At 37.3% G+C, this 15680-nt stretch overlaps 2 protein-coding genes across 4 annotated transcripts in view; one reads left to right on the forward strand and one right to left on the reverse strand.

The window, feature by feature from the left end:
• Positions 1 to 6050, forward strand: part of DTX1 (deltex E3 ubiquitin ligase 1) — a 39635-nt gene extending 33585 nt beyond the window's left edge. For both annotated transcript variants that reach the window (XM_072415310.1, XM_072415311.1), the window contains one exon: positions 879 to 6050. In XM_072415310.1, coding sequence (XP_072271411.1) covers positions 879 to 1097 — 219 coding nt within the window. In that variant the 3' untranslated portion in view covers positions 1098 to 6050. The remainder of the gene's footprint in view (positions 1 to 878) is intronic.
• Positions 6051 to 8276: 2226 nt separating this feature from the next.
• RASAL1 (RAS protein activator like 1) overlaps positions 8277 to 15680 on the reverse strand; it is a 52782-nt gene continuing 45378 nt past the window's right edge. For both annotated transcript variants that reach the window (XM_072415314.1, XM_072415312.1), the window contains exons 15-21: positions 15141 to 15285; positions 10209 to 10381; positions 9368 to 9508; positions 9135 to 9270; positions 8924 to 9044; positions 8629 to 8708; positions 8277 to 8541 (exon numbers count right to left, since the gene is read on the reverse strand). In XM_072415314.1, the coding sequence (XP_072271415.1) occupies positions 8420 to 8541; positions 8629 to 8708; positions 8924 to 9044; positions 9135 to 9270; positions 9368 to 9508; positions 10209 to 10381; positions 15141 to 15285 (918 nt within the window). In that variant the 3' untranslated portion in view covers positions 8277 to 8419. The remainder of the gene's footprint in view (positions 8542 to 8628; positions 8709 to 8923; positions 9045 to 9134; positions 9271 to 9367; positions 9509 to 10208; positions 10382 to 15140; positions 15286 to 15680) is intronic.

Genomic DNA, 15680 nt, shown 5'->3' on the forward strand with positions numbered 1-15680 from the left:
ATCAAGGGAGCAAATTAAGTAATGGGAAAAATGTCAACCTTAAGCTGCGTACACACTTCCAATTTTTATCGTTCAAAATGAACGACGAACGAACGACGAACGATCAATTGGGCAAAAATCGTTCGTAAAAAAAGTAACCAACGACGCCGACGAACGAGGAAAGTCGTTGGAAATGAACGACCGGACCGGCGGATCGGATTGGACGACGATCGTTGACCATCGTTCGTGTGTACGATCGTTCATTGATCGTCCATGGTCTGAGCATGCGTGATGAACGAACGTTCGTTCACTTCCTGTGGTGCACGTAACTTCCTGTATCGTTCAAACGATCGCATCTATTGTGTGTACAATATCTACGAACGATCGTGTCGTTATCTGTATGTACAGGATCGGTGCTATACGATCGTTCGCAGATATCGTGCAGGATCGTTCGTCGTTCGTTTACCAACGATAATAATTGGAAGTGTGTACGTAGCTTTACAGATAAACTAGGTGAAAAGATCATTGGTATCAGCTACACTGACCTGAGAGGCACAAATTGCTCATTGTTCAAGGAACCCGTAGCATCCTGGGGAAGAACCATAGTTAAGAATCACTGGTATAACCTGATGATCCTGCCATTAACATATTTACTGTCCTAGGACAACAACTCTTACTCGCTATATTGTATTGAGAATTAGCATTGTCACTTTAGCCTGCTGTCCTGATTTGGAATACGGATATCTTTCCTCATTTCCAGTAGATGGGGATGGGGGTGTTCTACAAACCAAGAAAATAACTAGAAAGGCTGATAAAACAAAATATATTTATCTTTGTTACAGGATGTTGACAGCCATTGTTTTGTACTTGAAGTTAATGTTTGATTGTTTGATTTACAGGTATTACGTCTACTGGTTGCAGCATGGGATCGTCGTCTAATATTTTCCATCGGTACCTCTAGCACGACTGGAGAATCTAACACAGTGGTATGGAATGAGATTCATCACAAGACTGAGTTTGGATCGAACCTTACAGGTCACGGATATCCTGATCCCAACTACTTGGACAATGTTCTAGCCGAACTTACTTTGCAGGGGGTCATTGAAGAACGACTTTAATAATCAGTATGCTTGACTCTTTCATACACATAGCCCCAGCAGCTGGCTCAGAGCTTTATCAGCTTTGCCCTGCTCAATACTGCCCCTTCTTTTTCAGGGGATTTCATTCTATCAGACGTGGAGACGCTACCATAATGCCTTGATAATTTAAAGGGCAAATGTGTGATGAGCATTGGAGATGTATATCATCACTCGTATTTCAGTGATGCATGGAAGCACTCTTCACGGCATTTCAGGCCTTATGGGCAGTACAAATAGCAGAAAATCACTCTACAAAGCATGAAATCACTGGGAGAAAGGCAAACTAAATGCAGCATATTGCTTTATCTCAATGAAAACAGGAGAAGGAGAGCCAATTCACTCAGTTGTGTGAAACTTTGGATACTAGACTAATATGCCACACAAACAAATTATGTTTGGAAAAAGCTAGTGGTTGGCATTTAGTCCTGAACAATGACATAGTATAATGCTTTGACCCCTTTAACACACCCACAAACTGATGTGAATGTTTTAGCATCGTTCTTACTACTTCTTCAAAGCCGAAACCCAGAGCAGCCTCCTGTCTTTCATCTCTTGCGTGACCAAAGTATGTGTTGTGTCTGTGCTACACAAATCAGTGAGAATATACAACCATGCACACATTCACTGGCCACTTTATTAGGTACACATGTTTAATTGATTCCTAATGCAAATATCTAAACAGCCCATCACATGGCAGCAACTTCATTCAAGTAGATATTGTCAAGATGACCCTCTTAAAGCGTACCTAAACTCAGAATTTTCACTTTACACAAAACAACCCTTTTATGTAAGGTAAAAATTCTGTTGTTTTTCTTTTTAGTGCAACACCATTTTTTTCTAAAAAAAAAAAAGGGTCCAGCACTGCCCCCTATTTCTCGATCGCTAATGAATGAGAGCACAAAGCCTCCCGGGATACCTACATCAGGCATCCCGGGAGGCTCTTGGGTGCTCCTTCTGCGCATGCCCGAGCATCTTTGGCATGTGCAGTAGAAGCCATTTCGTGGGTAAAAAAAAATTTGCCGATCTCACGCATGCACAAGGGAGATTGTCAATTTTTTTTTTCATCCTACGCCACCCGATCTCACACCTGGGTCAGGTGATGTAGGATGAAGAACGCGAAAAAAGCGACGAAGATGTCGGCATTTAGAGCGTCCGCTCCGGGACGGGTGCTGGGACAACGCGGGACCAGATGCAAGACAGCCTCGGAGGGATCTGACTGTCCTGTGGGATTGAAGGTAAGTGTATGTTTTTTATTTTTGGCAGTAATTAGTTTAGTTTCTCTTTAAGTTCAGAGTATGAGAATAGGGAAGAAATGTGATCAGTCAGCTCAGAACAAGCACCTGAGGCTACAATTCATATAAGTTCATTAAAATTGATGAGAGGTGTGAAGAAACATTGCCTAGTCTCAATAACAGGAAAGCATGGATCCATCCTGCTTGTAATAACGTTTCTGGCTGGTGGGGAATGGTGTCAGGCATTGTACAATTTGGAACCCTTTTGAGCATGGTACCAATTGAGCATAAATCTCAATCCAACATCCTTGGGATGTACAGATCATGGAAGTTAAGCCAACAAATCTGAGGCAAATGACAACATTTTCCATGGTATGTTTTCAGAACCTTGTTGAAACCACCATGAATAAAGCTGGATCAGAAGGCAAAAGGATGTTTAACCTGGTACTATCAAAGTGTCTGTAATAAAGTGGCTGGTGATATATTACATGCACACACTTAGCAATGACAGTTATCATAAGCCTGTCAGTGTACAGCAATAAGGAATACATGAAAAGAGAGGGTATGCTGGGAAACAGTATAACATACTGAAAAGGGGAATGGTGTTATTAAAGGTTACTGAACATCTTCACACTATGTTATTAAGTTAAGGGTTGACTCAAGGTACCCCTGACTAAAATGTAGCAGCTTTCTCATAAATATAATCCATTTATGAAAAATACAAATTCATTACCTCTTTAAACCTCATACTTTAAACTTGTGATATCATTTTTTTAAATTGTTTTGTCATAGAATTCCATATAAATCATACAGGATTGAGTTGTCTTTCTTTTTGCTCCTGTATTGCAGATATTAGATATTTCATTTATCTATTCTAAAACATACCTGGAAGCTATAATATATCCCCGGGTGCCTGCTTGTTAGCCAGCAAAGTTTCTGGTCTGCACCTTGGCTCAGCTGGTCTGGTTTCTTCAGTAATCATGACTCCGCTCAATGACCTTGTTGCTAAATAGCTAATATACACCTTGGGGTATATGTTCCTAAGCAGAATGTTTACATATAAAAGTTTAAAATGGTCAACAGATTCATGATGCAAGACACTTTGGATTGCATCTGACCATACAAAATACAGCTGACTAGAATAAACTCTTTGGTGTTTCCTTACAGGTCATAGAACTCAGAATTCACTGAAATTCATAGCAAAGAGACTCTCATTAGTATGGGAAATGCAGTGTGCAGACCCTTCATGTAGATTTTCCATGCAATGACCTGTGGTTGTGTAGCAGTATATTGCTGCATTACAGAAAGCTCTTATCTGACATCAAAATTACAGTGGCTGTACAAAGTTTAATGCTATATGCGATCTGTCAGATTAACTAAATATACTGATAACTATGCAGAGAGAGTCCCACTAAAATATATTTCTATACAATGCGAATAAAGCTTCAAAGTTGTTGCTAAATTATTTTTGGCATTTTATAGATTTCTAATTTGTCAGCAAGTCTTGACAGGGAATGCATAACCTACTGCTCTGGACAATCTACATTAATAACGACACATACAATCTCTAGTCACAAGCAATTCATGGTTTAAAATAACTTTTCTTTTTTTTTTTCATACATTCCTAATACCAAACAATTACCATTCACATTCACATTGCTGTGTGTTGGATTAGGGCAGATTGTTTCATTGAATGGGTTGCCCAATACCTCTCAATACACAAAAATCTAAGCAGGAAGCAGAAATTGTAAAATTGAAAAAGTAAAAAAGCAAATATGGCTGCCCTTATGTAAATATATGCTTAGAAACTATAAATTTCAGTTAAACAAAAAAACAAAACTTTGATATGGTAATTTACGTTGACCTAATATTTCTCACATCACAGTTCAATTTTGTGTTCTACAAGGAAGCAAAGTCATTTCTAAAGGCCAAGCTCATGTCTGTGATTGGCAGCTGTGAGATGAGTGGCGCTGGATGCACTGGTTTCATACCTACCTACTAAGAGTATCTATGGCAGCACCAGTCTATAATGAGCAGTCTTCCTTGGTAGTTGTGATTTCAGATAAGGGCTCAGGCTACAAAGAGTCCCTAGTTCTGATGTGGGTTTGTAACCCTTTCTCAGTAATGGTACCCATGGGCATGACAAAGCTTAGCTTACAACAAATTAAGGCTTTCCTTTATGCAAGGAATGTAATTATGTCTTAGGTGATGTGTTTTTGTGGTTTGAATTTACAAAAATGTTGATGTATGAGACTTAAAATGTAAGCATTGTCGATTCAGGGAAAGCAGGCAGTAAACTGCCATTTAATCCCAATTTTTTTTTAAAAAACGTGAACTAAGCATCTTGACAGAAAAATAAATTGTACAAAAATCAAATGTATCATAAATTACAACAAATTAAATCTGAACTGCAAGCAGCTAAAAAATGCTAATAATTGTGGTTATGTATGAATAATCATTTAATGTACTTTTAAATGCTACTATAGTTTTTATTGATAACGGCCTTCTGTAATTTCATATACAGCAGAACAACAACCAGGAGAGGGACAGCAAGCATTACCAGGCTATGGGATTTGCTGCAGCTCATTTGTACTGACTGTTAACATATTAATAAATGGATGGTACAATGAGAGAAGAAATTGCCTCACTACTGCTTCACTGTCCAACTGGATTTAGCAGCTTGCCATGAGTTCAGCTTTAAATAGGAATATAGCATTACCCTACAGAACATTTAAAAGATCAGTCTACCCAAAAACAATATTTAAATTGTAGAGTCTAGAGGGCTGAGGGCTATCTACTAGATTTTTACCCATTACTTAATACTACAAAAGTAAGACATCCCTGCTAATATTTCAAATATGATACCACAGCCTTGAAATGTCACTTTTTTACAATTATGCTTCTAAATGCTTCTTTCTTTACTTAAGGTGTGATTGGTAATGCTGTTTTTCTAGCTGTTAAACACTATTTTTAAAACTTTGAGTTTGAGGGTTGGAATTTGCAGACTTTATGATTCACAAACCTAATCTATGTCAGTTAAGAGAAAGCTTTAAAGTGTTTTGATGGCCAGCAATAAAAAAGGTGGACAGTAACTAACCAAAAGTTTCAGAAAGACTTGGAAACTCATGCAGGGATAGGAAGGTCATTTTAACATGAAATTATTTTGTTGCATTTCCCAAAAACTAAAATATTACTTTGGATGGACTGAAATTTATAAAAAGCACAAGTACTCCTAAATATTTAAAATTGTGTTTTTTTGTGTAACTGAGCAACATATTTTTTACAACATGGCCAGTATTAAAATATTGCATAGAATAAAGATTGAAGAAATGAGAAAGGTTGAGAAAAATATGTTTGATAACATCTCCCATATTTTGTGAGCAGTCAAATTGGACTGACAATGATGATTTTGGATTGTTAATACTTAAACTTTTTTTCATGTATGATACTTATAATATTCAACAATGATACCAGTGTTCCTTTGGGGAACTGAGATCACGCATAGAGTGGCATGGAGGCTGTTATCTTTTGGTCTTTGAAGCATGAGAAGAGGGCTCTAATCTGTGCTGCCAAAAGGCTGTAATCCAGAAAGCTGTACAAGTGCAGAGTTGAAGACGTGCATGGAGCAACCCTCACTCCCATATCCTATTTGCGCTCGGCATGTCCTTGCTTATGTGAATAAAATACGTTTGGAAATCAACAGTATTGTGAGTTACATTATTACATTACATTATTAGCAACAGATATGTTAAGTTCTACCGGTAAAGACATCCAGGTAAATGACTGGAAGACCTCCTTGTAATTTCACAGTGATGTGTGCTACAGAAACGCCCTGAGCATTTATAAAATTTGCATCTTTCAACTACTATATGTGTCCCTATAGAGTGAGGCATAGAGATGAAGAGCTAGTGATAGGAAAAAAATTGTACTAACTAATGTTTAATATATGTATTTAGTTTCGTGTAATAACAGTGTATTTACATATGAATATATTTTTAGAACATACACTACACATGGAACATGTCTTTACAACTGAGACTTTCGGGTATATATGTAATGCGCCAAGAAACCCCGTTGCTTAAATCCCTCGTTGTTAATTACCCTAGGATTTTGGTATTTCCTCACTCAGAAACTAGATGTTACAGGACATGTGTTCCCATGCCTTTATTCCAGACTTGTGGTCAATAACAGTGTAGTACCACATTCTCAACCAGGCTCCGGGAAACCAGGGTAAATGGGAGTGGTTGGGAACCTCTTTGTGCACAACAGTTTCTGATTGTTGATTGTAGCACAGTTCCTGGAAGCACCATAAAGCTTTTCCATCTCTTGAGGGGGAACCACACCACAAACATAAGGGCAATATGTGCAAACACTCTGATCTGCAGTTTATTACTATCGGGTGTATGGCAGTCATTTGCTAACTGCTTGGTAGTGGTTTAGCAAGTGATTTGAAGCTACAAGTGTAAAAAGGACCTAAGATAATCATTAATTTTCAGACAAATCATGGGATCTTTCTTTGAAACCTTATGACAAACACCAATCCCACCAAACACACATTAAATTACATAAAATGGAGATAAAGGTGTACTAAATTAACTTGCAAAGTGCAAAGAAGCATACAAAGCCAAAAGCTACTCATGCTAATTAAGTACTTGTTATCATCTTAAAATGGATATCTCTTTTGCTTTGTGGGCACTTTTTTTTTAAGTCAAGTCACTGACTCCTGATGCCCAGTTGAGATAGGCCTGAGAATAGTGAATGTGTGGTACAAAATAATTAGCTAAATATATTTTTGGGAAAGACATTTATTAAGTCCAAACCCAGTAAATGACTTCTCTCCTTAAAACTATTTCATTGATTGCTTTAAAATACATTCAAGATTTTTCTCTTGGAATATTAAACATTTTTTTCACTTAGATGTTTCTGAACTCTTGTAAATGTAATGAAATGTCCCTGAAAAATCTAGACACGGCCCAATTATGTTTGTTCATTAAGGTTGATATGTATAGCTTTACATAAACTGAACATTAAACAAGGGTTATCCACTTCTCAATGCAGGTATTAATCATTAATGCTAAATGCACACACCAGTTAGTAAAGGGTCTAATACCAATATCAAAGTTCTGACAGATTGTATCAGCAGGTGCTGCTAATGCTGAGGGGTACCCCATATAAATACTTGGTCAGATGGTATTGACAATATAGAGAGAAAGGGAGAACATCATTAGCAGCACTTATTTCAAGGGTAACAAATGTAAAAGGGAATTGTTTTCCAACCTGCCAAATCAAATGTCCCTTCAGACACCATCTATGCAGATAAAACGTGGCAAAAATGTCTTAACAAAAAAGTGCATGAATTCACTGGAAATGCCTTTTAAACCCACTTTAACACAAGGTATTTGGACTTTTGAATGTTGGAGGTAGCACTCTTGCCTTTGCAGCACTAGGTGACAGGTTCGAATCTCGGCCAGTACACTAGCTGCATGGCAGGTTCTCCCTGTGTTTGTGTGGGTTTCCTCCAGGTACTCCGGTTTCCTCCCACCTCCCAAAAACATGCAGTTAGGTTAATTGGCTTCTCCTCAAAATTGACCTTTGAGATTGTATTATCCTTTAAGATTGTATTAAAGACATATGACCATGGTAGGGACATTAGATTGTGAGCCCCTTTGGGGGACAGTTAGTGACATGACTATGGACTTTGTACAGCTCTGTGTAATATGATGGCACTATATAAATACTGTGTAATATTATTATTAATATTATTATTATTAATAATATTATTAATAATAATAATAATAATAATATAAAGCTAAAATAAAGGGTGATCTGTGATAGATGCTGCTATTAAAAAAAGCTTTAGGGAGTGTTAAATTGTTGACATCCCACATCCTTCAGAAACAAGAAAATAAACTGCAGAGAAAAAAAATGAGGTTGTTGACGGTTTGTTGGTTTTTATTTATTTTTTGGCCTTTAAAACAAAAAATACAAAAGTCTGAGAAATGGCCATATGTGTACACAATAAAAATAAGTGGAATGTGTGTGAATTTGTAGACTCCAATCAATTCTGTTCTAGATACAATTACTATGATTAGAAGTCTCTTCCCTTTCCCTGCGTTCAAAGACCTGGTGTGCTCTTTGCAGATCCTCAATGACAGATAGCAAACGTCTTGCTGCAGAATAAGTGATTGTACCTATAGGAGAAAGAAATTACATGGTTAGACTAGTCATATGGTACAATTTCATGGTGGTTCAAATATTTTGGAGTGGCCATACTGAACCTTCAAGTCCTTTCCCAGTAAAACCTCTTGTTTCTCCCTTGCATGTGGCTACATCATCTGCCCCATCCAGGTATTTGTTCCTATTACAAAGCAAGCACATCATTTTCCAAAGGAAATAGATAATGGTATAAAATAGTGAAAAAGTTCTCCTAAATGACTACTTCATACAACCAAGATTGGGGGGGGGGAGGGGGATTCAAATAGTGTAGAGGAGGAAAGATCCATCAAGCAAATGCAAACTATGATCAAAGGACGTGCTTAAACACAATGTACGTGTAAAGAACCATTAGCAAACCTGAGCATGTCCTTCACCAATAGAAGATGTCGATATAACACCTGAGCCTCAGCATCTGGATCCAAAGGATCGCTCCAGTCTCCCAATGTCACTGCCAAATGTGTCCGACTACAACCTCGAACTGTAAGGCACACACACAAAAAAAGTTATCATGCACAGCATGGAGTTAGTTATATTTACAAGCAAATGGTCATACAGCTAGACATATTACCTGTGCGCTCAGATTGCAGGCAGCATGTCCAATGTGAATTACGATAGGCCCCAGGGTGATATGTTGACAATAAATTCTGGTTGCAGAGACTGACTTTACGCAGGGCAGAAAGCCACTGATTCAGATCGTTTACATTCTAGATATAGAAAAAAAAGGGTTTGTACAAATTACTTTCCTGTTTTTGCATAATATTTCTCAAATGGTCCTGTCTAAATGCAGCCTTTGGTGCTTACCTTGCACTGTATATACATAATGTGGCCTCCTTGTGTGTCACCATCTTGGGTAATGATTTGCATCATGTTTGGCTGCTGAAATGCATTATCATCCACTCGCTCCACAGCACAAATCCGATGCACTGGTATAGAAGAGCGCACCTGCAACAAAAAAATTGAAACTAAATTCTGGGTATCCTAATGTTGGCCATACACAACACAATATGATTGCACCGTTCAGCTTGTCCATCCTCTGTAGATAAGGTAACTAATGATATATAACATATTAGTTTATAACATAACTATGCAATATGAGGGCCTACCTTATCAATCCAATTACATTGTAACATGCAAAACCTAACAGATTACCATTGCAGATAAACTTTAGAAGAGTACACAGAAACAACACTGCATAGGCTAATAAATTACAGAGGATACCCAGAAAGCAGACCAGCACTGCAAAGTGAGGCCCAAAAATGTTTTGAAATCTACTACTAATAAAAATAAACCAGTAAACATTGATCCTATAGATCTTGTGTGACTCTGTAGAGAGTAACAATGTATCAAATGAGTATTCACCAGTCCTTTCAATTTGGAATGATCTGGTGATTATTTGAAAGTCTAAAGAAAACATCAGAAGTATGGAATTTACATAGGACCCCATTAAAGCAGTGGCTTTATCCATGATTCCATACAAGGACTTATATTTCTCTACTTGTGATCCTAATTTTTTAATGAATGACATGGGGAAATTAGTGTGCAATCTTTAGTTTTGAGCACTGGTAACAAAGTTCAGTTGCATTAGTGCACCCTATTATGTCAGGTACAGTATGAAAACTCCACCATCAGGTAGCTTTCTCACCTGCCAGTCTGGGGACTTGGAGTAGGACAGACTTTGGCCTGTGAGACAAAAGTATCTTTTCTTGAAGGTAAAACGGGTAACCAGATTCACAGCGTCAGCTTTGCGTTTGTGTAAAAATCCTTCCTTAATAGTGACAGATGGATGAAAGAGCGTGCGAGATGTCTGCCCACACTCTAAAAGAGAAAAAATTACAAGTGAGCAATGGAAAGTGTGAATTGTAACATCACAAAAGTAAAGGGAACAAAAACAGGAAGCTCAAAGTTAAGGCAACACACTTTCCGACAGTGGGAACGAGACCTAAATCACAATCTCTTTGTATTAACGCATATCACAAATCTGTAAAAAAAAAAAAAAAAACAGCAAAAATGTGCATGTTTCAAAATGGGAGGGGTTGGGGAAGAACCATTGCTAATTAAGTGACATTGGAGAGAGGAGTGTGAAAGGTAAAATTTGGGGGCAATATGTACAGGAGAGGAGCGTGGAGGATGGGGCAGGGGGCACTATTTGAAGTGGAGGACTGCAGAAGGTACTGCAGGACTCAGTGACTCAGCTAAGAATATACTGTATATATTGCTTGGCATTTCCTGCATGAGATTTGAGGTAATGTCATCCCATTCTGCCTGAAATTTTTTATGCTTGTCTTCTTAGTATTATGGAATTGTCAATGAGATTAAATACCACATCCCACTCTGTGGTCTGTTTGAAAATAAATAGGGTCTATAACATCCTGTTATCATAATTTCTGGTTACTAGCTCTTGTGTCCTATTCCAAAAACAATGAATAAAAACTTAATTCTAAAACCAGACAGACAATACAAGGGAAAAGTTGGCATAAATAAGTAGAAGGTGGTAAGGTGGCATTTCATGATGTTATTACTTTAAGCACAAAGGAATTATGATTCCTCTTAGTACAAGTCATCAGTTAGGTGCTGAGGACAAATAGGTGAAATTAATAGAGTATAGTGACATGGGCATTTGATATTGAACTGGAAGGAGAATGCCTCCAGACTATATGCACAGCTCCCAATGGATTGTATAGTCAAACAATGAAATGCCTGTACCTGGATTCTTGTGAGACTAGTAGAGTTCCTTAAAGCAGTACACAGAGCAAGGTAAGTTCACCACAGCAATTAATCCGCAGTCATCCTTGCGTTCTAATTCTGTCAGTATTTCTATGCAAAAAGCAATTTTTTGCATGGAAATTTGTTGTTTAATATTGTGCGCCTGTTATTATTATAAATTATAATATAAAAAATAATTATAAATAATAGTTATAAAAAATAATGAATTAATATAACAACAATCAATGTAATTTAAAAAAAAGTATCAAATCAAAAACTGAAATTTGTCCAAAAAATAAATTGGGGCATTGGATAATGATGATTTATGCACTAAAAGATGTACCTGTACATGTATTAGTTATTGTAATTCACAGTATTCAAGCACTTAAAAGCAGATTACATTGTAATCTGCTTTTAAATTTCCCGCCACACCCCCCGCGAACATACCGTCAATCCAAGCATCGCCACGAAGAAGTGATGTAGAAGTTGGACGGGATTGCTCAGGACACCGATGGATTGCAGGGAGCAGGTAGGATTTTTTTTTTCCTACCCCGAGTGTGACTCGGGATTACCGCTTTTTGAAAGTAAAATCCATCCAATTTTACTTTTCTACTGCTCTTTGTACTTTATAAAAATTTTTAGTTGATAAGGAGCCGTTTGATTGTCCTCAACAGGTGTACCACCTGAAAGTGGAATTGATCTCAAAAACTGCAGACTTGTAAAATTGTAGGAAACATTTACAAATTTCACGTAAACAATACCCTCATAAAATGCAGATTTCCCTAATTTCCTAAATTTCTTTATTTCCTTAAATACAGTTTACTGTATTTAGACCAGTAACAAGATGACTGCGGAATAGGTGCTTTGGTGAACATTACCTTGCTCTGTATGCTGCTTTACTGAAGTCTGCAAGACTCTAGAGAGTCCAAGTACAGACAGGAAATTGCTTGACTATAGTAGAAAAGTTCTGGTATGTGTCCAGGCACTAATGTGACTACAGACTTACAGCTGTGTATCTACAGTATGAGATCTAAGACGCTGCCACCGCTAACTGCCAGTCTCAAGAGATCTGAAGTGAGATTTGGAGATGTTACTGTACAAGCTCGCTTGCTAGAAGCTCTGACATAAAGAAGCAACTACCTGCCTTGACCAAGATGGCTGTCTCCATACAGATAAACTGTGTAGAACATGGCATGGCAGATCAATAATGCAAAAATAACACAGCTCAAAAAAAAAAAAAAAAAATTTTCACTTGCCAAGGATTTTTTAATACATTTAGTGTATTTCAGGTCTGCTGAATCCAGAAATGACATCATTTTCATTGAATTGGCTTTAGTTCTATACAGGAATCAGAATGGACGATTTTACCAACAACAAATGCATAATATTATCGATCTTTATTTACACCGATGTTTTGCATTTTATATATTAAATGTAGCATTTTTTTCATGAAACTTTCATTTGTCTTCTTTTAATTCATACATTTTCTTTTTTTTAAGGAAATATGAGTTCTTCAAGAAGTTGTTTAAATGACCCTAATGTATTTTGCTACATTTGTGGTGAATATTTTCAGCAAAAACAGAGAAGAAACATTACAGAATTTGTGAAACAAGATAAGTATTGGGCTCCCCATATGATATGCAAAACCTGTGTAGAATGTCTTCGTCAGTGCAAAAATGGAAAACTGAAAAGTTTTAAATTTGGTGTACCTATAGTATAGAGAGAGCCCAAAAATCATCATAATGATTGTTATTTTTGTGCTCTGAATGTAAAAGTTTTCAATCGTTACAAGAAAAACAAGTGGGAGTACCCTGATTTGGTATCAGCAAGACGACCTGTGCCGCATGGTGCTGATGTTCCCATACCAGTGTTCAGTACACTCATATACCTGTATCCGACATAGAGGATATACAGGGCAAGGGGTGTAATCCAGGAGTTAGCAGTGGAAGTGAATATGAAGGAAGTGTTTCATTAAACCAGCAGTTCTCCCAAAAAGAGCTCAATGACTTAATACATAACCTAAGTCTGTCAAAACAAAAATCTCAACTTTTAGCATCCAGGCCAAAAGAAAAGACCTGTCTGAGACCAGAAGTTAAAATAACAGTTTATAGAACAAGAGAGGTGCACTCCTACAATATTTCAGTGAAGATGGAGACTTTGTGTACTGTTGTAACATCCCTGGACTACTAGCCCATATGGGAGTACCAGAATACCGAGCAGAAGACATCTTTTCATAGACAGTTTCACTCAAAGTTTTAAATCTGATTTACTGCATAATGGCAGCTGCTATGCATCAATTCCAACTGGTCGCTCAATAAAACGTAAAGAAGAATATGAAAATATCTTACAAAAGCTTTGCTATCATAAACACCAATGGTCCATATGTGTTAAAAAATTCCTACTTGGACAGCAAAGTGGATACACAAAGTGCCCATGTTTAATCTGCTTGTGGGATAGTCGAGCAAAGCAGGATCACTGGAAAAAAGTAACATGGCCTCCAAGGGAAAACATGAATAAAGGTACAGCGAACATCAATAATGAGCCAATGGCTGACGAAGAAAAAATCATTCTCCCTCCACTACACCTAAAGTTGGGATTAATAAAGCAGTTTGTTAGAGCTCTGAACAAGAACGGTGATTGCTTCAAATACATTTGTAGATTCTACCCTGGATTGAGTACTGAAAAATTAAAAGCAGGAATCTTTGATGGACCCCAGATTCAGAAACTGATAAATTATTCAAATTTCACAAGTTACATGACTGATACTGAAGCTTCTGCCTCACACAGCTATGTCATGGTTGTCAGGAACATCTTGGGTAACCATAAAGCACAAAATTATGAAGAACTAGTACAAAACATGCTCTTAAACTTTAAAAATGTGGGTGCTACTATGAGCATAAAGGTACACTATCTCCATAGCAATTTGCAAAAGTTTCCAGAAAACCTTGGCAATTTCAGTGAAGAACAAAGGGAGAGGTTCCATAAAGATATAAAGGTGATAGAAGAAAGGTATCATGGCAGATGGGATAGACACATGATGGCAGACTACTGCTGGAGCCTTCAATGTGATTGTCCTGGTCATCAGCAAAGGAAATCATACAAACTGAATATACTGTATATACTGAATAGAATATATTGGCCATTATTTCAAAAACTAGAGCCAATCTAGCAAAACCAATATCATATTTGGAATCTGTGCATCAAACATAACCTAAAATTATGTTAATCTGTTTGGAAAAAAATGTTTGTTGACCAGTGTAATCAGCTGTAGGGAGACAACAGGCAACAGTGGTGAGTGGTCATTTTATTTTTTGGGCACAGTTTTCATAGTTGAGCAGCTCCTCAAGTTGAGCTGCAAGTGTCCCAATATGGGTATAGAAAAAAATAAAGCAAAATAAAATTGTATATGCTATATTTAGGTGCCCCATCCTCCACTATTCCTACTGTTTTTGACTTCAGGTGCCTTATGATAAACACGTCCCTGGTGCTCCAATTTGATAATCAGACACAGGCAGAATTAAAATCCTGAAAAAGATGCTTTTTAAACTAGCTAAAGTGTATTTACCGATTGTTTTTTGAACCTGTACCAACACATTCATGTACTGTAATTGTAACTGTGAGTAAGGTTTAATCAAAATGCATGGCTCAGGTGGGAAGCAGCATCCAGTATCCTGGTAAAAGCCATTAATCTAAATCTCCTTTACATCCAAATTAAGTGTTAGAAGCACATCGCACAGAAAGGGTAACAGGTGTGTGAAAGACAGACAGCAACAACAAACAGCAGGAGTGAAGTGAAATATAAATTGAGAAGCATAGAATGAATACAGATGAAAGACAGCAGTCAGATTTGTTGTCTGATTTTACCACACACCAACATCGCTTTCCATGTCTATGAGTTTGTCTAAGAAATCTCTCAAACGGCCCACACTCTGCTGAATGAAAGGGTGTAAAGGCGACATCCATTGTTCCTTTCCATGACCTAGCTGCTGCCCAAGATTTCCAATACTCTGAACCACCTAGAAACAAAGAATAAAGAGAGGAAAGTAATGCATTTGACTACTAGATTACTACATGGCTGAATGAGGATCATTTTCAGGATTTATTCACTGCAATAGGCTTCACAGACAAGAACTGGCAGACCTTCAGATAAATAAAGCCAATAGTCAACACTGTATTTAATGGTAAACCTGTGAATTGCAAACATGCAATAGTACATTACGCTGGGGAACGCATTTTTTGTTGGATTAGATCTTACACTTGTCTTTTACTGATTTTTGGGTGGTGGATCCAGAAATGACCCCAGTTTTTTGCTATCACATCCAGTTTTTACGATACAGGGTACCCTCCATTTTTGTCCAAAAACATACAATTTGTACATACAATTAAAATAAATAATGAAATAATAACTTGA

The sequence above is a fragment of the Pyxicephalus adspersus genome, chromosome 6 (assembly GCF_032062135.1).
Source record: "Pyxicephalus adspersus chromosome 6, UCB_Pads_2.0, whole genome shotgun sequence".
NCBI lineage: Eukaryota > Metazoa > Chordata > Amphibia > Anura > Pyxicephalidae > Pyxicephalus > Pyxicephalus adspersus.